The sequence below is a fragment of the Heterocephalus glaber genome, unplaced genomic scaffold (genome assembly GCF_053883595.1).
Source record: "Heterocephalus glaber isolate CG9 unplaced genomic scaffold, H.glaber_assembly_v1.0 deba00001600, whole genome shotgun sequence".
Lineage (NCBI taxonomy): Eukaryota > Metazoa > Chordata > Mammalia > Rodentia > Bathyergidae > Heterocephalus > Heterocephalus glaber.
Genome location: NW_028258372.1, coordinates 3,024,442 through 3,049,225, shown reverse-complemented (window position 1 = coordinate 3,049,225; position 24,784 = coordinate 3,024,442). Strand labels below are relative to the sequence as shown.

General features: G+C 51.3%; 1 protein-coding gene across 3 annotated transcripts in view; it reads left to right on the top strand.

The window, feature by feature from the left end:
* The window catches only part of Map1lc3c (microtubule associated protein 1 light chain 3 gamma), a 48,143-nt gene extending 40,867 nt beyond the window's left edge, over positions 1 to 7,276 (top strand). The window contains exons 2-6 of one of the 3 annotated variants that reach the window (XM_087194266.1): positions 3,189 to 3,277; positions 3,381 to 3,436; positions 3,513 to 3,619; positions 4,741 to 4,863; positions 5,038 to 7,276. In XM_087194266.1, coding sequence (XP_087050392.1) covers positions 3,217 to 3,277; positions 3,381 to 3,436; positions 3,513 to 3,619; positions 4,741 to 4,863; positions 5,038 to 5,296 — 606 coding nt within the window. In that variant the 5' untranslated portion in view covers positions 3,189 to 3,216 and the 3' untranslated portion in view covers positions 5,297 to 7,276. Of the gene's footprint in view, positions 1 to 3,131; positions 3,278 to 3,380; positions 3,437 to 3,512; positions 3,620 to 4,740 lie in introns of those variants that run through there. The other 2 variants (XM_087194268.1, XM_087194267.1) reach the window with 2 other exon arrangements.
* Positions 7,277 to 24,784: the final 17,508 nt, after the last annotated feature.

The following is a 24,784-nucleotide window of genomic DNA, read 5'->3' as shown; positions in this document are numbered from 1 at the left end:
AGGATGGATGGCAGCAGCACAGGGAGCAAACCCACCCCTCCCAGGCACCCTGTGTGCTGAGGGGAGCCCGTTTTCAGTCACACTGGAGAAATCCAGCCCTGGGGGCTCATCCTGAAGCTGTATGCACAGCAAGCCCGTGCTCTCCAGTGAGGTCGCACACCACAGACGAAGCAGGAGGCTTCCTGCAGGTTTCTGCTGCAGTCTCCCAAGAATCAGAAGTCGTCTCAAAGGAGTTGTGAAGCAGGCTGTCTTGGGGATCCTCAGAAGTAAGCAGCTCAGCAAAGGTGGGACAGGCATGTGGCACTGGGAAGGAAGGCAGGAGAAGGGCAGCAGAACCCAAGGAACGTGGCACCCTGGCATCCAGAAGATGAGTTTTCAGAAGACGAAGGATGATGGTTCAATTGTGGGGGGCAAGAGAAGGGCTGAGAAGAGGTGCTTGTGTGCATGATTGTGGACCTTCGGAGAGCGACTCAAAGCAGGGTCTCAGGAGCCCAGAGCTGGGCAGAGACCTGGCTGCAGCCCCGGGGACAAGCAGTGTGGCAGCTGGAGCTCCTATTCCTGGGGCTCTGCGCTGCTTCCTGGAGGTTCATGCGCCATGCAGACCCCCGTGGCTCGGCCTCGCGTTACACCAGACACAAGTGCGTGCAGACCTGCCTTGCCGGTGAGGTCCAAAGAGGTTAACTTGCTAGTGAGCCCAGCTGGGATCCAGGTCTGTTTCCAAAGTGCTCTTTATGACAGTCACATGCCACGTGGAGTCAAGGAAAGGTTGACTGGTTCTTATTTTAAGAAGAGCGACTTAGGCATTCAGCGTGTTTATTGGTGGAAGGAAATAAATATGCAGGCCCTCTTCCAAGCCTCCCTTTCTCTGCCCGCTCTTATTGCACCAACTCAATCTCTAGTCCCTGGACTCCAAATGTCTTTTCTCCTTTTCTTTTTGGTTTTTTGAGACAGGGTCTCACTATGTAGTTCAGGCTGGCCTTGAACTCACTATGTAGCCCAGGCTGGCCTTGAACTCACAGCGATCCTCCTGCCTCAGCCTCCTGAGTGCCGGGATTGCAGCTGTGTGCCACCATGCCTGGCCTGACGGTAAGGTTGGGAGCCTGTGGGACCATTGGGAAGAAGGTGTGAGGAGGCGGAGCTTGGGTCATGGGAGCGTTCTTGGGAGGGGCCACTGGGACCCCAGCCCTTTCTGGACTCTCTCTTCCTCTTTGCATCTTGGTCACTGTGAGGCAAGCCGCTTAGCCCACCTGCACATCCACCACACACGCTGCCTCGACACAGACCCGAGACCACGGACGGAACACGATGCCATAGTGACCCAAGCTGAATCCTCCTCCTCCTAAACTACTTTTCTCTGGGATTTCATCACAGTGGTGGAAAGCTGCCTCGCACAATTGGTTTATTAAAATATCCCCGGACTGGACTCCAATCAAGGGTCCACACCCTGGCCAACTGTTTTGCACAGGGCCATCCCTGTCCACTACCCCAGGATCTCTTATGGGCTTGGGTCCCACCCCACACAGGGCCCAAGGAGCCCAGCCAGGCATGCAGTGGCACCACATGGTATGCAGACACCCTACTCCCATCAAAGGCTACTCCAAGAGGAAAACAGTCCAGCCCATTCCTCTGCCCAAATGCTATGCACTCCAGGAACATTGCTACATTTTATTTTTTCCATGCCCTTTATTCTGGTCCCCCTCCTCCCTGTTCCATCCTAAGAGATGGAGTGTCTGGGCCCAGCCGGGAAAGCCAAGCCCCTGCGATAATTGGCCAAATACTACAGCTGGGGTTTATTTTCCACTGGTCCCAACCCAGCACTATTTCCTTCTAGCCCTGCCTCAGCCTGCAGACCAGAGTTCAGGGAGTTTCCTCGGAGAGTAGAGGCCTTGGGGCAGCACAACTTGGGAAATGGAGGGAAAGATTCACCTCGTATGCAGAGGACATGTGGTGCAGGGCACTGTGCTGACTGCTTTACCTAAGCCTCACACACCAACTCCTTTCTTTGTAGTTGAGGCACAATACCTGATACACATAAGATAAAGGAGGAGAGGTTTATTTTGGCTCACATTTTGTAGAGGTTTCAGTCCACAGCCAGCTGGCTCCAAGACAGGGTGGCATGGCAGAGGGACATCACAGAGGAGAAACAGTCCATGGCATGGTGTCAGGAAGCAGAGAGATCAAGGGAGGAGGAGGGGGATAGACCCTTCCAGGGTACCCTGCCAGTGACCTCAGACCAGGCTCCACCTCCCAACATCGATTTAGCTGTAAACTCATCAGTGGACTGCCAGGTGTGGTGGAGCACACCTGTAATCCCAGCCCTTGGGAGGCTGAGTCAGGAGGATTCCTGCAAGTTCAAGTTCGAGGCCAGCCTCAGCTACATAGTGATTCCAAGGTCAGCCTGAACTGCCCTGTCTCAAAAAAAAAAAAAAAAAAAATCCCGTCAGTGGACTAATCCACAGGTGAATATCCAACCCACGTGATCCAGTCACCTCTCAAAACCCCCACCTATGAACCCATGAGGCTTTGGAGGACATTAGATATAAACTGTAACATTCCACCCCTGGCCCCCAAAACTCACACACTCCCTTTATGCAAAGTGTATTTGGTCCGTCTCTAAGAGTTTCCAGAGTTCTAACAGTTTCAGCATTGCTGGAAAGTCCAAGTCTAAAGTCTCTTCTATGATTTAAGGCAAACTCTTTTCTGTTTGCCCCAGAAAAATGAAAAGAAAGCTAAACACCGCTGACCTGCAGAGGTATGGGGTAAATGTTTCCATTCCAAAAGGGAGAAATAAGGGATGGAAAGGAATGGGACCCAAACCAGCCCAAAATCCATCAGGGAAAACATTAAATCCTGTAGTTCCACATTCAGCACTGGCTTCGCCTCTTCAAAGTCCTCAGCACAGACCTCAGCTGTGGGAGTTCTAGCCAATAATTTTATTATGAATCCTGATTTATTTAGCAAAAACACATCTTGAACTGGTCATGAGCAAAGTGGCTTCTCTGACCAGGAATCAGGTGGCTATTCCATCTCTGCCGCAGCACTGACCCCCTGCTGCCCAGGCAGGGGAGGGGCGACCTGATGTCACTCAGCCCTACATAAGGGCCCTGTGGGCTCCCGAAGGCAGTCTGGGAGCGGCTGGAGGAGCGAGTTCGCTTGTGGCTGAGGGATTTCTTTTTCCTTCTCCAAAGGCAGACACAGACCTAGCTGAGGGGTCTGATGTCGTCCCCACAGCCAGCTCCAAGGACCCTCATGCCTTTCAAGCAGAGGAAGAGCTTGGGTAAAGTTTCTGGGGGTGCAGGGTACTAGAGGAGGAGGAGGAAGAGGGGAGGATGCACCCCTCTGGCTGGCTACTTACTCTCCTATACTTGAACCCTTCACAGCAACCAGGCAAGAGGAAGTGGCTGGAATCCAGGCCAAGTTCCCAAACAAGATCCCGGTAAGACCTGGCGCCTCCCTTGAAAGAGCCCAGACCCCGGGCAGGAGCTGGGCCTAAAGGCTGTCCCTCTTGACAGATGATACTGGAGCGCAACCCGCATGAGCAGTCTCTGCCCCTGCTGGACAAAACCAAGTTCCTGGTCCCACAGGAGCTGACTGTGAGCCAGTTACTGGATGTCATCCGGTAGGTGATGCTGGGTGACAGGCACATGTGTTCAGAGCAGACCTGGGCTTGTCCTGCTTTACTGATTGTTTCATTGGGGAATGGAGCCCTTTCAGGAGGAGACAGACTTGTGTGTATGTGTGTGTGTGTGTGTGTGTGTGTGTGTGTGTGTTTCAGTTTTAGATTCTGTAGTGCCCTGAAAAGATGCTCTTAGGGCTACTTTATTTTATTCTATTTTAAAAAATTATTTTGTTTTGGTTTTATTTTGAAAGAAGGTCTCACTGTGCAGTTCAGACTGGCCTCGAACTTGCTATGTAGCCCAGGCTGTCTTAGAACTAACTCATGGTGATGGTCTTGCCTCAGCCTCCTGAGTGCTGGAATTACAGGCAAACAACACCATGCATGGCAAAGTTACTTTATTTTAAATAGGTGAGATCCGAGTATGGTGACATATGGCTGTAATCTTTGCACTTGGGGGGCTGAGGCAGGAGGATTCCCTAGCACATGTGAGGCCCTGGGTTTCACCCCCAGCGTGCAGCTCCTATGTCAGGGTTGGCTTGGGGGAAACAAATAAATCCACCACCTGCTGCAGAGGGCTTGGCCCACCTAAAGGCTACGGGCCGAGGGTGGGATGCTGGGCTGTGCCTGCTTCTCCAGTTACAGCAAACAGAAGCGTGCTGGCCTCCTTCCAGGGGAGACTGGGCCCTCCTGTCGGGCATCTGCGTGGTCTCAACGCCACCCACTGCTGGGTGATTAAGAACTCATGTGCCCTGGGCATCTAATGCCCATCCAGCCAAACCTTCCTGCCGCCCTGTGGGTGCAGAAGCCTTGGCGGGTGGGCACTGGGCATGCTCCAGGCACCCTCTAAGTGCCACCCGAGGCTGCCGCCAGTGGAATGTCACACAGTGTGTGTGCCGCCTTTGTGCCTTGCACCTCAGTGGCCTGGGCTCGTTTGCGCTGTTCCTGAGCTGGCAGTCTCCTTCCTCATTAGCAGTGAGACCCTGTGCACCTGGCGACGGGAGGGCTGTGGCTCCTACATCTCGGGAAGGTGCAGGGAGCTCTTCCATTATCCTGAGTGCCCTGGTCCTGCAGATTCTGGGCTGCTCCCCACCTCGGCCCCTCCCCACCTCCTCCCTGCCCAGGAGCCGCATGGCCCTGAGGGCCACGGAAGCCTTTTACTTGCTGGTGAACAACAAGACCCTGGTCAGCACAAGTGTGACCATGGCGGAGGTCTACAGGGACTACAAGGATGAGGACGGCTTCGTGTACGTGACCTACGCCTCCCAGGAGACGTTTGGCTGCCTGACAGCGGCAGCCAGGGGTGGGCGTGGGCCTGGGCCTGGGGACAGAGCCAGGTCCTGTCGAGCCCAGGTCAGGAAGAACTCCTCCTCTGACGGGGCGGAAGGGACCCTGTGACTTGTCCCTTGGGTCCTCCGCAGGCTCAGGACGCAGGGAGCTGGGGCCAGGGGCCCCACCAGGGACAGCGAGGCTGCAGCCCTTCCTGCTTTCCTTCCTCCGTCCTCCGCGCTCCTGTGGTCTCTGCTAAGAAGAGTGGGGCTGCCCTGGAAATGCTGTCAACAGCAGGCTGCTCTGCCTAGCGGTGAGCTCGGGCTGGAGGCAGCAGGGTGGATGTCACCTGCAGGAGGGCAGGAGGAGCCCCAGGCCGGCAGGCACTCGGGAGCCTGGTCAGCACCCTAGGAGCATCCTCAATGTCATTAGACGGGTTCGTGTGCTCGGCATCCATTCTCAGTTATTTCCTCTGATTTCCCTTTGTCTACACCACACGTCCTTGTCAAAGTTGTCATTTCTCAATATGAAGCCATTAAAACCATGCAAGTGTGAGAAGCTTTATTCTGAGCTCCTTCTTACAACTCTGTGATGAATTCCTGTCATGAATGAACAGAGGGGGAAACTGAGGCCTGGAAAACCCAAGAATGGGTTCAGATTCACACGACACCATCTAGCAGGACTCAGGGCCAGGGAGTTGGAGCTTCGAGGCCAGGCACCTTGAGCTCGGCCAGGTTCCCCTAGTGTGGTTGGTCTCTCTACCCCATGAACAGCTGCTGGGCCCATGAGCTAAAAATGCCAAGTGATCCTGGGGTGGCCACAGGGGACACAGGTATCACCTAGAGGGTGATGGGCTCCACAGATGCGTAGATGGCTGTTTCACTCAGCAGCAATTCAACACGACGAATCCTCCAGAGGTGCTCGGGGGGCATTGGTCACGGAAGGTTTTATAGGGAATTGGGTTTGAGCTGGGCTTTGAAGCATCGATAAGAGTTTGTGTAGGGATGGGCACAGTGGTGCATGCCTATAATCCCAGCACTTGGTAGGCTGAGGCAGGATGATCCCCCCAAGTCTGAGGCCAGCCTAGCTTACATGGTGAATTCAAGGCAAGCCTGAACTGCATAGCAAGACCCTATCTCAAAAGAAGAGTTTGTGTAGGATGGCCAGGCATGGTGGCACACACTTGCCGTCCCAGCTCTCTAGGAGGCTGAGACAGGAGGGTTGCCAATTTGAGCCCAGCCTGGACTGGGCTTACTGATTTTGCAGGACCCTCTCTCAAAGAATAAAAAAAGGGCTGGGGATGTAGCTCAGTGCGAAGGCTCTAGGTTCAGTCCCCACACTGCAAGACTAAATAAATAGTTTGTCTAGGAAGGACTTTTATTTATTCATCAGCGAACACTGAGAGCACTGGGACCCACTGAGCACTATTCTAAGTCTTGGAGAGACTGACAGCACACCAGACAGCAAGACCCACTTCTCACGATGCTCACTTTAATTCCAGCAAAGAAGGAAAGATGATATCCAGACACTCACAAGTACATTAAAGAAGAAAGAAATCAGGATGGCTGGCAGAGGGAGCCCATCATCTAGGTGCTCAGAGAGGGGATGGCTTTCACGTGGACGGACTACTAAGGAGGCGACAGTGACAGTGTTTAGGAAGCAGAGACCACAGAAAGTGGGGTCTCCCCAAGGTTTCCCCAGCACTGGGGCTGGCTGTGTCCCCACTCCCTCCGGCGTCTCCTGGCCCCTGCTCCAGGCTGCTGTCCACCCACAGCTCCCTCCACACCTGGCTGCCAGGCCAGTCGGTCACTCCTGCACGCTACCTTCAAACCACCCTCACCATGTATTTGCCCTCCAGATGTGTCTTTCCAGTGAGTGTTCTTCTCAGCATCTGGGAGGCTGAGGCAGGAAGACCTCAAGCTTGAGCCCAGCCCAGGCAACCTAGCAAGACCCTGCTCAGATGTTTCCAAAACTTGTTGTTTAAAAAGCATGGTGGATGAAGCTGGGAATGGTGATGCAACTATAATTATCATCCCAGTACTTGGGAGGCTGAGGCAAGAGGATTGCCATGAGTTCGAGGCCAGCCTGAACTACGTAGGGAGATCCTGTCTCAACAAACCAAAAAAAATTTTTTAATTAAAAAAAATAATAAAAATTTTTAAAAGGATGGCAATGTTGTTCAGTGTGAAGCCCTTGAGTTCAATCTCCAATACCCCAAACTAAAACAAACATCAAAAAACTTCCCCAGTGAATCTGCTCACTGTAAGTGTGCTTCTGGTAGGCTTGAGCCCTGGACACACCCATCTGACCATGGCAGACTCTGCTCCTCCTGAGGTCAGCCTTCCCCACTTCCTGGTCTCTTGTGGATCAGGACATCCCGACTGTCTCCATTCTGCAAGTCCAAGGTCCTCCTCTGGGCTCGTGCTGGGCTCTGGGACCCTCCCTGGGGCAGCATCCGCTTCCAAGGGACCTGGGACCGAGGTCACTGCATGGGCTGTTCAGGACGGCTCCGGCCAGCCTGCATGGGGCCAGCTTTGCTCAGGCCTCAGCCAAACCCAGGGCCAAAGGCCACCACTCAGTCCCAAGGAGTCCGTGTGCCCAAGGGGTTTCAGAAAGCACAGGACCAGTGACCTGACTGTGCCAGGATCCAGGATCCAGAAGCTGAGCCAGCACTGACCCAGCCACAGGGGCGGATTTCACCCAGCTTCAGCAGGGCGTTCTCACTGTCGACACAGGAACTGAAAGTCAATTGGCAATTTGTACTCTGAGTTGTGACCACTTTTCTTTTAGTTATTACTCTCTGCTAAGTTTTGTTAGCTGCCTAACTCATCAAACGCCATGTATGTTCCAAATAATTACCCAGTTCTTTTTTGGTACCAGCACTCGAACTCAGAACCTCATTCTTGCCAGGCAGGCACAGCGCCTCTGAGCTACAACCCCAGCCGGCAGTTTTTCTAGATCTTCATTATGGCTGATTTTATCGCTTGCATGTCTTTTGTTTCCATGTGATCTTTTCCTTTGTGACATCTGAGGTACATGTTTGTAAATACTCTTTCAACCCCAAGATTATAAAATAAAACACACTCATCCCATATTCTCACACTATGCTTACATTGTGCTTACACTTAAGTATTTGAACCAACTGTAAGTTATTTTGCTAACAGAAGAACATACCAGATTCCATTTTTCCCAAATGCCTGACCAGTTTTCACATAGGAATATAATGAATAATCTCTCCATGGGTGTTTGACTTTGCTGTGACTGTTTCTGTCTTAGCACCATGATAACACTATGAAAATTCCTTAAGAATATGGACTGTAAGGGGCTGGGGATTTAGCTCAGTGGTTCCGGCGCCTGCCGCTCGAGTGCAAGGTCCCGAGTTCGTTCCCCAGTACTAAAAAAAAAAAGAATATGGACTGTAAACTAGGCATGGTGGCACTTACCTGTAATCCTGGCACTCGGGAGGCTGAGGCAGGAGAATCACTGTGAGTTCGAAGCCAGCCTGGGCTATGTAGCAAGACCCGGTCTCAAAACAAACCAAAAAAAGCAAGAAACAAACAAAAAACATGGACCAAAACTATTGGAGGAAGAGTTCCCTCACGATTCACAGCAATGCTAAGTACATGTTACATAGTAAATTAGTTCTTTGAGGTAAATTAGAGAAACACAGTGTCAGCTTCATAGAGAGAGAACAGAACTGTTGAGTTTTGATACAAGCAGCTATTTTCACAGTGACTGAGTTTCACAGAGGCTGAGAAACAGTTCTTAACTTGAATAGTTTTTAATTTTGAGGGAGGGGAGGTCTCCTATTCCAGTGCACTAGTCACCTCTTCACACTCATGAAATAGACGGCGGCAAATAGAAAATGCAGTTGCTCATTTCTCCACACACACGGGAACTACCACGGATTCCAGATGCACCTGAGATCCCACACCAGAAATCCACACATTCCTGTCCACTGCCCTGGACCTGGGTCTGTGTGTGTCCATAATGCACAGTCGGAATGGAGCCCAGCCCGGATGCTGTCTCTGCCCCACCCCGGATGCTGTCTCTGGCTGCTTCTGTGCTACAGTAGACGCCTGAGCAGGTGCAGTGGGGAGCACAAAACTGGCAGGCCCTAAAATGCTCCTGGTCTGAGCCCTTATGGAAAGCACGGTGGACAGTAAAAGTCTATCATCAGGGTATCCTCGGGGGACTGGGGTGCAGCCCCGTGCTAGAGCGCTTGCCTGGCCTGTGCAAGGCCCTGGGTTCCAACCCTGGCACCGCAAAAAGCAGCGCTGGGAGAGAAATGCCAACAGAGCGCCTTCCTGGTTGCACCAGCCCTGCAGCGGGTGAGAAGCGGGGCTCCCCGTGGCTCTGCCCAGCCTTCACCTTTGCCTTGGGGCTGAGCACGGCTGTGTGCAGAGCTCTTCACAGGTCAAAAGGCGGCTCAGTCCTCCCCACTCCCCACCCTTCGTGAGCCCTAAATAGGTCTGGAAGATTTCTGAGTGTGTGTCATTTCCTTTCACAGACACAAGGAGCCCGTGGCACCTGTTTGCCAGAAATCTCCTTCCAGGTGAGAGGACCCGAGCTTCTCCCAGCAGTGAGAGCCGGATCCTGGGTCTCCCGGCCTTTGCCCAAGGACATGAACACAAGTCCTTCTTCGCGGTGGTCCCAGGAGAACTGGCCTTTGCCACCAGGCAGACCTGGGTCCTAAACAAGGTTCTGTGCTGTGGGTCTCGAGCAGTCATCGCTGTGCCTGTTGTCTCTTCTGAAAAATCAACACTAGTCCAGGACTCAGAACATGAAGACCCTCTGAACAGGCTATTTGCAAAGATCGGTACTCTTCCCCCACCCCAGTACTGGGGACTGAACCCAGGACCTTTGCATGATCGACATTCCCAGCCTTTATTTACTTTTTATTTTGAGACAGGGTCTTTCTAATTCGCTTTCCTCATCCTCCCAGAGGGCTGGGATTAGAGGCATGCGCCACACGCCTGGAAAGATCGGTACTCTTAGCTTCAGAGTTTCCAGTCACTTCTGTGTTGCTCACATGTGATGAAATCCCCAGGCAGCGAGTGTCCCGCTGACAGAATCCACGTGGGACTGCTTTCTCCGCCTGACCTCCAGCGGTTCAGACCTCAGGGTTTCCCTTCACATTTAAATCGCAGCTGACAACTTCCACCAGGTGGCGCCAACTTTGCTCCTTTGAGTTGAGCTAAACCAATTGGTTACCAACGTAAATCTTCCGATTTTAAAAGTCTTGATGGGTTTATTTAAACTTCTGAAAAGGCTGGTTCGAGCCAGAGGGCAGATCCGATATAAATGCTGAGAGGAGAACACTAAGTGTGCCTCCTTCCAGGAATGCCAGCCAGCCCACAGGGAGGAACTGCTGAGACCTCTAAAGGAGCAGACACAGGAAGAAGAGCTGCCTTCCCAGCACCTGGTGCTGCCATGGCAACTGGTGCTCACAGATGATGTCATCATGACTGGCTGTGTGCAGGTGCGTCATGGGAAAAAGTTTGCGTGTGTGAATAAATAAATGCATGAATGAAGAGGCCATTATTAAGACAGTGAACAAGATGGGAGTGGTGGTAAACACCTGTAATCCTAGCACTCCGGGAGGCTGAAGGAAGAGGATTGCCCCCGAGTTCAAGGCCATCCTGGGCTACATAGACCTTGTCTCAGAAAAACACACACAAAAAACCTTTTTTTGTAGATACTGAAATTTGACTTGAAGTGATTTTTACATGTCCTGAAATAATACTCTTCTTTTGATTTTTCCAAGCCACTTGAAAATGTAAGAAATATTCTTAGATTTTATTTGAATATTATTTTACTTTATTGCAGTACTGGAGATTAAACCCATGGCAGACTGCGCCCAAAGCCTTTGCACTGAGCTACAGCCTCAGCCTTTTTTTACTTTTCATCTTGAGCCAGGGTGTCACTAAGTCATTAAGTGGCCTAGGCTGGGCTTCGGCCTTCAGTCCTCCTGCCTCAGCCTCCGAGACTGCTGGGATTACACGCGTGCACCGTCATGCCCTGCTTATTCTCAACACTTACACCAAAGTAAGTGGTAGCCAGGTGCAGTGAGACGAGCCTGTGGTCCCAGCTACTTGGAAGGCTGAAGGAGGAGGTTTTGGCTTAAAGCCAGGATTTCCATACCTGTCTTGGGGCAAGATAGCAAACCCCGTCTCAAAAAAAGAAAAAAATCGATTGCAGTCGGGGTTTGTCCCCCCCCGCCAGAGCCTGCTGACCTGGCTCAGTGACTGCGATCCCATGGCACCGTGGACCTCCCGTGGAGTGCGGATCACAGTCCTGGCCTGGCTCCCAGGGCTCTGAGTCACGGTCTGGGCTGCGAAGCGACCGGTCTGACCAGTTCCCTGGGCTCCGGGCTGCAGGCCAGGCCGCCCCACTTGGAGAGCCGCTGCCCAGACCCTCGCCGAGTCCCCTCGCCCCAGTCACGAGCAGCGGCGCAGCCTCGGGGACAGTCACGGCCGCGCCTGGATCCGCCGTGGCTGGTGGAGACAGACAGGGCAGGGCTCCGGCAAGGGGCCTGCCGCAGAAAGAGGCAGGCAGGGGGAGGCTGCACAGCAGGGCCAGGGAGCGGGGAGGAGCGGGCAGGGAGAGCTCCCAGGAGGCTGATGTGAGCGCGGCTGACCCGGCTGGGTCCCCTGGCCTCTGCGGAGACTTCCTTCACCGGTGACGAGAGAAACCGGGGTGGTCCGGAATTCAGGGTGTCAGGCCTTGGCCCTTGGGGCAGCCTTGGGGACAAGCCGCGCACCGGGGGTCTGGGCAGGGAAGCGCTACCCCACCAGGAGGAAAAGCATCGCGCGGGAGTTGACGGGAAAGGGTTGAAACTTGGAGCAGACGTGAGAACGCGTGTGCCATTTACTACAGAAGCGATGGGAAGGCTACAGAGTGCTGGAGAAGGGAGGACAGAGACTGGGAAGCAGGCGGGAAACTAGGGGCGGGCGCAGAAGCTCAGCTCAGCTCAGCTCAGCTCGGGCGGGGCCAGGAGCAGGGGTGAGGGGCAGGGGTGATGTCACGAGGGGAAGTCGAGGCCCCGGTTTGGGGCCGGGCGAGGGAGGGCAGAGCTCTTCCTGCATTTTTGACTTCTTCATTGTTTTCAACTCCAAATAATCCTTCAGCCAAAGCGGCATCTTCCGGGGCGGCACCTACTGATCCCTCACTACCCCCACCTGCCGGGTGCCCCCGCCACTACTCTGGGACTTGGGTTAAGATTGGGCCTCAGAGTCCGGTTGGCAGAGACTCAGTGAGGTCACTGAGTTAGTGCGCCGTGCGAGCTTAAAGTCACACCTGGGACAGACTAAGCACTAAGTAAGCAGTACTAGCGGTCGGCACTTAGCATACACGGGGCTCCCGTGCCTGCGGCTCACGCACACGGCTGTACTAGGACCCAATGCACTCCAGGCAAGTGTTCTGCCCGGAGCTGCACTCCCAGCCTTTTATGGGTTTTTAATGATCCATCTTTATTTTATTTACATTTTGTTTGGTTAGGTTTTTTTGAGACAGGGTCTCGCTATGTAGTCCAGGATGGCTTTAGACTCACTGTATAGCCCCAGTTGGCCTCAAATTGTGGCAATCCTCCTGCCTCAGCCTCCCGAGTGCCAAGATCAGTCATGCACTGCCATGCCCGACTATCTTTATTTTCTCTCAGATTTAAAAATTCCATCTGTGGGACCAAAATGACTCCATTTTGGAGCCGTCTCCTTTGTTCTCTCAAATTTGTGCTTAAACTAGGAATTCACCACTTGAAATTCCTGAGTTTATTACCCAACCACCTGTGTACCCGGGGAGAGAGCGTTCCAGGCACACTATCTGTAGGAAAAGCAGTTAATGAGCTGACTGTCCACACAAGATAGATGCGGCCATTAGTGGGTCTGCTAACGATCAGTATGTAACAACCGGCCGTTAATCTTTGCCCCTTTTCTCCCTCACAAAAACCAATACGTAATCCCCTTCGACCCCCAAAGCCTAGCCAACCAAAACCCTACACTTCATATGTATTGAGTATTAACCAATCACCTGGCTACTAATAACCAAAGCTTGTTGTATTCTCAATAAAAACCCTGCTAGTTAGGGACTCAGGGCTCTCAATCTCGATCCGCTGTGTCGGTGACAGTTGAGAGTCCCTGCTTAAGCTTGAATAAACGACCCTTGTGTGCTTACATCGGAAACGGCCTCCTGTTGGTCTCTGGGACTTCACAATCTGGGCACAACACATCTCCGTTCCTTCAGAGGGAGCAGCAGTAAGAGTATTTGGAAAGAACTCAGGGCCTTGAGAAGAGCTTGAGAGAGAGTCCATGCAGGCCGCTGCCCAGGCCGGTCTCAGGCTGCTCACGTGCCCAGAAAGTGGAATCAGGATCTCAAAGACTCTCTGCACTTCCACATTCATACCTGAGGGCCCATCGCGTGTGACTCAATAAAGGAAACATAGTAGATATGTGCATAAACATACACAAGGGGATATTATGCAGCCTTTAAAAAGGAGAGCTGGGTGCCTGGCACAGTGGTGCTTGCCTATGATCCCAGCACTCAGGAGGCCGAGGCAGGAGGATCACTGCAAGTCTGAGTGAAATCAGATTCCTAAATCATGTTTACCGAACAACGTCAGGCAGCCTAAGTGCATGTGGATGATGGGGGAGCCCTGGGGTGGCTGCTGGCGCTGCGTTCTTCTGAGGGAGGCCGCCCCCAACTCCTGCAAGAACAGTGAGAAGGGCAGAAGGCCTCTTCAGCCCTCAGCCCTGTTTATCTCCATGCCCGCCTCGGGCAGCCTCCATGCAGGACGCGACAGGCGTGGACTGAGAGTCGCGCTGACCCGTCTGCGAGGGCCTCGCCGCGCCGCACCCCTCTGCCTGGTGGACATTGAGGCGGATGCCCCGCGCCTGCCCCCGGCCCGCGGAGGGAAGAGGCCGGAGACGACGCGGCGCCTGCACCTCCAGATGGCCGCGCGGGACCTCGGCTGCAGCCGGACTGGGGCCGGGGCGCCGGCTTCTCCCACGCATCCGCGGAGCCGTGGCCGCAGCTGCCCCCCCACCGGTGCCCCCGCGTGGGTCGCTGGTGCCTCTCGGACACTTCCTCGCTGGCTCGGTGGCCCTCGGCGAGGGCTTCTGATGCCAGGAGGGCGGAGCCTGTGCCCGGGGTGGGGCTCTGTCCTCTCCCCTTCCCCACACTTCCCTGACTGCCGCACCCTCCCTGCCCCAGGGCCCTGGATGAGAAGCTTGTGGTCTGCACTGCCTAGAATCAGGAGTCCCCCAGGGCTCGAGCTGGGGTCTTCACTGTGGCCAGGACCACCACCCCCAACACACACACTCAGTTTATTTAACAGTCACCTGAAAAATAAAAAACTCTTTTTCTTCTAAATCATTATAGTAATAATTGTGGACTGGGGAGGGGAGCTGGGCGTGGTGGTGCACGCTTGTAATCTATCCACTTGGGAGGCTGAGGCAGGAGGACCGCAACTTTGAGGCCAGCCTGGGCAATTTAGTGAGACCCTGTCTCAAAATAAAAAAAAATAAAATAAAATGTGCTGAAGATATAGCTCAGTGGTAGAGCACTTAGCATGCGTGGAGCCCTGGGTTCAATCCTCAGTAACAAAAATGAAAAAGGACGCAGGGGGTGCGATTCTGCCATTTGTGACAACATGGATGACAGCATTATGCTGAGTAAAATACCCAGGCGGAGAAGTAAAAGTACTGCATGATTTTTCTTATATGTGGCATGGAAGCCAGCCTGGTGCGTTCGAGAGAGCAGTCAGAGAGGAGGGGGCGAGGTGGCCGGTGGGCAGCACCCATGCTCCCAGCTACTCGGGAGGCTGAGGCAGGAAGGTCACTTAAGCGCAGGACTGCAAGGCCAACCTGGGCAACACAGCGAGACCCCATCTCAATAACAAAACAAAAGCAAACAAAACAAAAACCAAGGTTAGAGAAATTCTGGTGAAGAAGAATTTAGGGGTTCAGATAAGTGACGGCTCCGTAGCCGCCGGCTGCTGCGGAACATCCCGCTCACACCTCCGTGTCACGAGCCACTGCCCAGATCGCCTGCAAAACCGGGTGACCGCACCTCAGCGTGGTGCCAGGGGAATGAACTAACGGTACGGAGTTTTAATAATGTCTGGGGAAAGACATCGTGCGGAAATAGAGCAGACTTGCTCTCTTCTCCGGTTTCTGACGGCACCAGCTGGGGCCGGTTGTGTCGCAGATCAGCGAGGAATTTGCCTGCTGGGCCCCCGCTCCCCTCGCGTGGGCGCTGCGCGCTCCCCAGCCTGCCCGCCTGCGCCTGCGCCCAGCTGCCGCCGCCCGGGTCAGCCTGTGAGCCGTCGCCATGGCAGCGGGCGGGTTTGGAGCCTGTTTTCCCTCCCGAAGCTCCCCCTGGCCTCCCTCCAGCAGTTCCTCCTTTGGAGGCGGCTTAAGGTCCTCTTTTAGTTTCCTAGCAACTTTCCATCCAGCACTTATCTAATCCGGAAAGGCAGGCAGCAGGGGCCCGGGGGCTCTGCTCTCCCTGTACTCCGAGGAAAGTGGGGCCCTGGAGATAAACTATGCCCTGCTGCAAGCAGGATTCCTTCCAGCTTTCCACCCAGAGCTACAGAGCATGCGTTACAAGAAGGTTGGGGTGGTTTGGGGTTTGGTTTGGTTTTTGCACTGCTGAGGACTGACCCTAAGACCTTTGCATGAAGCTACAGCCCCACCCGTTTTGTTATTTCTTGTTTTGAGACTGGATCTTGCTAAGTAGCTAAATTGCCTGTGCTGGACTCCGACTGTGGGTCCTCCTGCCTCAGCCTCCCAGAGTGCTGGACTACAGGCGTGCACTGCCACGCCCAGGGTAGAAGGTTTTAAGTGACAAAGTCCAGAGGCTTTACACACTTCTCTGTGGGGATATTTATGCTAAAGGTTGCTCCCATGTAAGATCCACACAGATTCTGACAGTGCACCCAAGACCTTGATGGTCACGGAAAAATCAGAATCACCCTAATTCCCCAAATTGCTCAGTGGGGCTGAAACCGCTGGAAGGGAGGCGTCGGTGATGGTTCGTGGGCAGCTCCTCAGGCCTGTGATCAGCCTGTTCTTTCCCACTCAGGAATGAATGCGGAATGAACAAATCCATCTTTATGTAGCAGACATGACTTGCATAGTTCCGTGCGCTATAAAATTCAGGAGAATCAATGGAGACACCCTCAGGATAGCTCCTACCCAGCCACCCTCCTCCCTGAGCCGAGCATGAGGTCACACCTTCCCAGCCAGCCCCATGGCCGGCCGAGGCAGAAACCTCGCTGCCATCTTTTGTCCTGTCCACAGCCCCTGCCAAGTCAGTTCTCCCTCTGAAGCACGGCCGGGTTTCCCCCCCTCCCTGCAGATCTCCAGCACAGCCTCTGTCCCCATTCCTTGGCCCGTGGTCAGCTTGCTGTCACCTCCCAGGCCGAGTATCCCCTCCTGAGAACACGCTCTTCCCAGGGCCTCTGGTCCCAAGACATCGGTGCCCACCTGCCTTTCCGAGGGTCCCTGCTCTGCCTGTCCCCTGGTCACTGTGCTCCAGAGCGCTGACCTCCTAAGCTATGAAGCATTCGGTCACAAACTCTGATGCCCCACACCCTTCCCAATGGAAGATGCCCCCAGCCCCGGAGACTGTCAATTCTGATTTCTACGAGTGCCACATTTTCAGATTTTTCTTAAATCAGAAATTCAGGTTTTGAAAAATCAATCATGCAAACAATATTAGTGCAGAATTCTAATTCATGGGGGGCGGGGCATAAAAAGAATTGAGATGTATCCTGTACCTATGCTAACTCTTCATGATGAAGGGAATCGTGATACCCTGCAAATATGCACTCATAAAAATAAAAATGTGTAAAAAGAAATCCAATTCGTTTTAAAACACAAATGTAAGCCAAAAGACACCTTTTGGAAGGCTACCTGTGTCTCACCACGCGATGGCATATGGAGGGGAGGTGACTCAGGCAGTAGAAAGAATTTAGCAAAAAAGAACACAGAGAAGACAAGATTTATTTAGGTCAGGATACACCATCAAGAGGGACAGCAGGGGACTTTCCCAGAGAGGAGTTGCACAGTGAAGGTGAGAGATGACTTTTTATTTTGTTTTGTCTCTTGAGACAGGGTCTTGCTATGTAACCCAGGCTGGCCTTGAACTATCTGTGTAGCCCAGGCTGGCCTTGAACTCACAGCGATCCTCCTGCCTCAGCCTCCCTGAAGCAGGAAACTTTGGGGACCCTGGACAGACCACCCTTAGCATGAAGATGGAAACAAAAAGTGGCTTTTAGTGCCGGCAGCTCAGCAAATGACTGTCAGTCTTGAGACAACCCCCCTCCAACCCGAATAGAAGCTTGCCCTTCTTTATATACCTCTTTTTACATCAATGAAGCTTAATTCCACTGGAGTTTCCCTGGGAATATAGCCAGCAGGATTTCACAAGGCAGAGCAGTGCAAAGAGTTCAGGTGGGACTTTCTGAGTCCTTTAGCTCCTTTGGTGACAGAATACAGTTGCCATGGCTACTCAGGTGCATTTTACAAGGAGCACAGTTACCTCGTTAACCCATAGTTGCCTGATTCCATATGGAGGGGAGGTCTCCTCTCTCATCGGACAGCCGGGATTACAGGTACCCCCCACACCCAGCAGAGAAGGGGCTTTATAAGGGATCGAAGCTGAGGGACAGGGTCTCCATTTGCAAATCTACGCCTCTCTGGGATGATTGTCCCAGGACCTTCAGGACACCGATTACAGCTCTATACGAAAGTGGCACACGGCCAAGGCCTCTCACCCGGGCCCTTCAGGCTTAGACAAGGGCACCTGTGTGTTCTCACCTCCGGGGAAGGACCAGCCCTCAGCTGCCGGGAAGGAAGGACGGTGTTTGGGTGTGCTCTTATCTTGTGCTGTCTCCAGTTGGCTCGGTGCAGGCCTCCTGGCGCCTGGTCCGTGCTGGGCAGGATTGTGATGGGGGAGAAATTTGGGTGCTGGGAACTGTAATCCTCTGTCACCACGCAGCTGTCAAAATCCCTCTGTCTCGCAGCCCCCGCCATGCTGAGCTCTTTCCTTCGTCAGTCTCACTGGAGGGTGCCACCGGCCGGCTGCCACCTAGGTCGGAGCTGTGTGGCTGAGCGCTGGCTCGAAAATGTTTGCTTATGGGTTTGTGGCAAGAAAGGAACAAAAAAATTAAAAAAAGTTTCTTAAAATAACAAAGGTTAAGTGTAGGTCTCATAGAAATTTGACAATTAATTTATGTCTCTCAAATCTGAAAATCAAACCTTAGGGGTTGGATTTAGCATACGGGCAGAAGACGTTTTCTTTGAAGACCAGATGGCACGCGTTTGAGGCGGTTGTCACTCAGTCTCTGTCACAGCCATTCCACACAAAAACGGGCCTGACAGACACGGGAGCGCACCTGTGTGCTCGTGAACATTATTTCTTGAAGCTGGAATTTGAATTTCACTTTTTTTTTGCAGTACTGGGGCTTGAACCCAGAGCCTTCACACTGAGCTGTATCCCTCTCCCTTTTTTCAAATTTTCTACTTTGAGACAAGGTCTTGCTAAATTTCCCAGGTGGGTCTGGAACTTGCAGTCCTCCTGTCTCAGCCTTCCAGACGTTTGGGATTACAGGCACGTGTCGCCACCTCCAGCTTTCCATCATTTTTGTTGTTGTTTTCTTTTGGAGACAGAGTCTTACTATGCAGTCTATGCCCCAGGTTGAACTCGCGGTGCAGCTCAGGCTGGACTCAAACTCAGACCTTCTTGCCTCAGCCTCTTGAGCGCTGGGCTGCATAATTTTTATATCATGAAATATTCTTGTTTTCCCAATCATTTACATATGTGAAAAAGTCTTAGCTTATGAGTCTTATACAAACAGATGGAGGACCTGACTTGGCCCGTAGCCCAGAGTTTGCCAACATCTATTCTATATAAATTTCAAACTTTGGTTTGAAGTAATTGCTTTTGCTCATCCGTATCAGGGTCTCACTATGGAACCTCAGCTGGCCTTGAACTCACAATCCTCCCGCCTCGGTCTCCAAAGTGCTAGGGTTGTAGGTGTGCACCACCACGCCCATCTTCCTCATACTTTTTGACTGAATAAAAAGGATGATAAAACTCCAAGCAGCAGTGAGCAGTTGACTTGGTAAACTGAAAGGCAAGTTGGAAAGACGTCCACTGAGGAGAAAGGATTTGGTGTGGTTAGTACTGAGGCGCAGCTGACAAGCTAGGTGTGGTGGCGCAGATCTGTCATCCCAGCACTCTGGAAGGCTGAGCAATTGTCATGAGTTTGAGGCCAGCCTGGACTACATAGCAAGTCCCTGTCGAAGAAGAAGAAGAAGAAGGAGAAGAAGGAGAAGAAGGGGGAGGGGGAGGGGAGGGGGAGGGGAGAGGGAGAGGGGGAGGGAGAAGAAAGAAAGAAGAAGGAAGAGGAAGAAGAAGAGGAAGGAGGAGGAGGAGGAGGAGGGCAGGACCAGCTCTGTTTTTCAGGAACAAGCCAAGTACCCTTGGACTGTTCCTATTTTATTTTTAATCTTCAGTGTTAAAATGTTAACAAGAGCTTAGAAAAGATCCAGTCCAATATTACTTTAAACTATAGTACTCTCTTAGTTTTGTGTAATGTATTTGAAATTTTTATGATAACCACAATCCTTTGCCTTTCTGAAGGTTACAAGTGTTCTTAGCTGACAGTTCTGGTTTCCACCTCATTTTTGAAGCAAATTACAGTCATTGTTGTATTTTTTTCTATTTGTTTTGTTGTTTATTTTTTATTGCATCAATTTTCAAATGCACAATAAGTAGAGATGAAGTAATGAATCCTCACAGCCAATCACCAGCTTCAGTGCTGGCCAACTCTACCATGTGTCTGTTTTTTTTGTGTGTGTGTGGTACTGAGAATTGAACCCAGAACCTTCAGACTGAGTACAACCCCACCCCATCTAAAGATGGGCCTCAGGAATTTCCCTGACTGGACTCGAACCCACACCCTCCAGGCCCAGACCCCTGTGCTGCCAGGGCCATAGGCATGCACTTTTAGATAGTCCCCCCCCCAACTTTTCATATTTGTCCATAAAAAATCCAAGACATGGTATAAATATTGTCCTTTAAATGGTGACAAAAATAATAGGGAAGTTTTACTTGATTTTTTTCAAATTCGGAGGGAAAAATTAGTTTTAAGACCTAGAAAATCTAAGAGGACATTGATGCTTTTGTTTCCTCTTCCTGGGTCGTTTCTTGTTTTGCTTTGTCTGATTTTTTTTTTTTTTTTTTTTTGGATACTGGGGATTGAACTCGGGTCCTTGTGCTTCCATACCAGGCAACAAAACCACTGAGCTAAATCCCCAGCCTGCATTTTGTTCGCTTTTGAAACAAGCCTTGCTAAGGAGGCTGGCCCAGCCTTGAACTCACGATGTATTATAGCCCGGACACCCCGCAGCATGAGCCGGAATCTTGCCGCCCCATTCCAGCAAGCGCGCTCTGTTCAGAAGACGAAAGATGCTTCTCTTTCAGATCCACTGGGAGGCTCCAGATCTCGGTAAAGGAGACTGAAGCACGAAAGCCCCAGCCCTTCGCCCTGGAGAGGCACTCACAGCGTGACAGAGGGGTCGTCAACCCTAAGGACGGGGCCACCCGGCTTCATTAGGGCAGACCTTCCCGTAGTAGGTAAAGAAAACAAATCCACACAGTCTGTGGGATTTTCAGCCAAGGAAATGCAATCAAATCCAGGAAAAGTCAAGCTTATAATTTGATTTATCCAGAAAATCCCATTGGATTCGGTCAATTCTTTTTTCCCCCTTTGAGACAGGGTCTCTCAATGTAGTTCGGGCTGATCTTGAACTCACTATGTGGCCCAGGCTGGCCTTGAACTGGCAGTGATCCTCCTGCTTCAGCCTCCAGAGTGCTGGGATTATTGGCATGTGCTACCATACCTGGCTCAAATTCTGTCAGTTCTTCTACTGTTTTTCTTTATTTGTTTGTTTGTTTTCAGGAAAACGTTCTCTTATTTTGTTTTCATCTCAGTAAATGTTCTCATTTAGCAGCTGCCACATCAAACCAATAGACCTGGGCGGCTGCACTATAGGAGCGGCTGTTCTTTGGCTCCTCAGGGAGGCCGAAATCTGTCTCAGGTGCGCTACTGATGCTGGCCACGAGGTGGCAGCGAGTCCTTGAAACTCCAACCTCATAGCACAGGAAGCTGAGAGAGGCGCCGTGGAGGAGGGGACCTGACTCCCTTAATGCCCGAGGCAGCCCTGAGCTTCGCGTCAGCCTGCGCCAGGGGGCGCCGTTGGAGCCATACCTAGGGCGGACCCCGGACGCCCCCCTGGTCCTGGCTCTGCTGGTGCCGGCATCTGCGCGGGACCGAAGCCCATTGACGAACTGAAAACCTCACACCCCTGCTCTCGCACAACTTCAGTATTAGTAAGGATTTTGAGTTTGAGGCCAGCATAGGCTACATAGCAAGAATCTGTCTTTTAAAAAATAATAAAATAGGGCCGGGGATTTAGCTCAGTGGTTTCGCCGCCTGCTGCGTAAGCGCAAGGACCAGAGTTCGATCCCTGGTACCAAAAAATAATAATAAAATAGCCACCAAATGACCCACGGGATCATCACATTCTCTCCCTGGAAAGCACTTCATTTGAGAAGCCAGGTGACAATGGTCTCATTGCTGGATGAATAGAGAGAAAACAAGACAATTACACAACACAGTGTTATGCCCCTGAGGTAACAGCTTCGAGAATTCTTCCCAAGAGCAGAGTCTGAACTCCCGAGAGGGCGGAGGTCGCACTGCGCCTGTCCTCTGCCCAGGGCGGGGAAGGTGGCATCAGTCGCTTGGCCTTTTCTCTCCTTTCCTCACCTCCCCCTAAACTAGAATTCTCCAAATTGCACACGTGAAATTTGTGAGTATATTGTGTGTACTGGGGAAAGATCTCATTCAATTTGATGAACTTTATTATTTATTTACTTATTTATTTTTGGTACCGGAGATTGAACTCAGGACCTTGCGCTTTCGAGGCAGGCACAGTGCCACTGAGCTAAATCCCCGACCCCTAACATATGTAACTGTTAATAATCATTAATGTATAAGGTGCATTATGACTAATGCACTATAAGTTCACGACCAGCCTGACATACCAACAACTTGGGTTACAACCAGAATTTTAATTTTAACTTATGACCAAAGTATCGAGTTATAACCTGAATGCTGGCTGCTTGTGCTTCCAGATGGTCTCAGATACAGATTCCACCCTTAGAGAGTTCTGGAAGGAACATGACAGCTTCCTTTTCTGTGTGCAGTTGACAGAGAAATCCTGGGCCAGTGTCTCTCTAAGGACACTGAGATCCGCCTGTGTACAGGAGAGACTGTGAAGGCTGTGTGGAGGAGCCTGAGCCTTCAACTGACCAACCTGAGTTACAACCAGGCCTCACAAATGAATTGAGTTCGTAAATCAAGGGTCCACTGTATAACTTTATCAATTAAAAATCAATTCCAATTTAAAAAATACTCAGACCATCCTGCCTTGCAGTGCAAGGTCCTGAGTTTGATCCCCGTACCAAAAAAAAAAAAAAAACTCAGACCAACATAGGCTCACATGTATGTGTAAATTTACATTTCCAATAGTTACAGTACATTCAGTGCATTGTTCAGTTGTCTTTTTCATGATATAGCTTGGACATCTTTTGTTATGTTTTTGTTTTGTTTTGGACTAAGGTCATGCTACCACTGAGCTACATCCCCAGCCTTTTTATCTTTTGTGACTTTCTCACTGAATTGCTCAGGCTAAAACTAAACTTGCAATCCTCCTGCCTCAGCCTCCCTATTAGCTGGGATTATGGCACAAGACACTATGGCCAGCTTCATGTCGCACTTCTACACTGGCAAAAGTTTTGTTAACCACAGCCCAGGATTCAATTCCTAGTACTACAAGAAGAAAAACATGAAAACAGTTTTCATAAACTTAAAATTATCTTGTTTTCTAAAACAAATGAGAAACTATACGAAATAAGCCAGAGGTTGCAAAATACAAATGTGGCCCATAAACTGAGCTACATCCCCAGTCCTTTTTTATTTTGAACAGGGTCTCACTTAGTTGCCAAGTTTCACAGGCTGAGTTTGAATTTGAGATCCTCCTGCTTCAGCCTCCCAGTACCATAAATCTGTCAGTTTGGGGAGTATGGGCATTTTGCCAATATTGGTTTTGGCTATTGGGAGCAGGAGAATCGGTCCATTTTCTGATATCGATCCAGGTATCTTATATTTATATATCACTTTAAAAAGGAAAAAAATGCTTACATTACAGAAATAGATCTACTTTGAAGGAGGGATTCCCAAATGTTTAAATACTTACATTTAAGATGAAATCGTGAGGTTGATTCCATGTTTAAGCTCTAGTCACCAGTCATTTAGCTTTAACTGGCTTTCCTCCCATCTATTTGACCTCTGTCAGTCTGTTCTTTCTCCGACACCATTTGGGCCCATCCTGCCCATGGACTACAGTGGGACCTAACCTTCTGGTCTTGTGCATCTGAATGAGACCATCCGTGCTGGCCTCCAGCACTGGACCTGACTCAGGAGAAGCAACACTAGTGGTGTGAAGGTGCTTTCCCCAGACACTGCAGTGACCTTTGGTCTCTTTATTCTGCGACCATGAAAAGTACTACCTATACCCCCTTTTTACATTTACTCTCCTATTTTACATACTGTCGTTTTAGGGCCATGATGAAATTGTAGTGTCCTTGATAGCGAATACGAAACTTGTTGAATGGGATTGAAAAATCAGCATCTGCTCCTCGTACAAGTGATCTGGTCTTCATTCTGATTTTTTTCTCAACAGACAAAGAAAACATGAGCAGAAAAGAGGAGCTCACCATCTCTTCTCGGGGATGAAGCCCTCGAAAAACAGTGTGGTCTCAGGTAAGCGCAAAGCCGAGCGCATGTCTGCCGTGTGCTGGGAACCTGATATTCGAGGAGGAGTTTTTCAGATCGTGTGCTCTCTTGGGTGGAGGTGATAGCACCGAACTCCTTCCTTGACTTCCACTGGGATTACTGAACCCTCTAGAGCTGGGACATGTGCTCTGTTGCTTTAAAAGTGATTCAAAAGTCAGTCCTACAAGCCGGGCGCACACCTGTGACCCCAGGACTCGGGAGGATCACCAGGAGTTGAAGGCCGGCCTGGGCTACATAGTGAGGTTTTATCTCAAGAAACAAAACAAAAAACCAAACCCAGTCGAGAGAGACGGCTCACCTGAGAGCCCTGTGCAGCCCCACCTGGGCCACCTGGGGCCTGGTCACCACTGCACCCAAGAGGAGCAGCCACTCCGCAGCCAGTGCTGGTCACCAGTTGGTGGAAAAGAAGTAAATGAGAGACAGCAGTGGAAGAGCTTTCACGTGAGCAGGGTGTGGAGCAACAGTACACTAGAAATTAGACTGCACTGACTGCATGTCCCAGAAACCTGAGTACAGAGGGGTTTATCTTTATACACAACAAGAAGCCTTTGGGCAGTGAGGGCCGCTGCTCAAGGAAGTCATTAAGCCCCCAACCTCCTTGCAGCTATGTGTGCTTTGCCTGTGGCATTTATCCTCTTGGTCACAAAGTGGCTGTGACACCTCCAAGTGTCACATCTGTGTCCCACACAGGCAGAAAAAAGGAGGAGACATCACCACCAACTGGGCATCTCTGAAAGGAAATAGCTTTTCGGGAAGACCCGCCAGATTTCCGCTTCCCTCTCACTGATCAGGACTGAGGCGTGTTCCCACAGTGCACTGGGGTCTGGGAGATGAGCAACACTAACTACAGGGCCACTTGGGCACCCCGGGTTCTGTTGGTGAGGAAGGCAACAGATCGGAGGGTCATACACGGGACTCCAGAACCCAGAAGTTTCATTTCTAAGAGCAAATCTTCGGCAAACATGGGAAGGCAT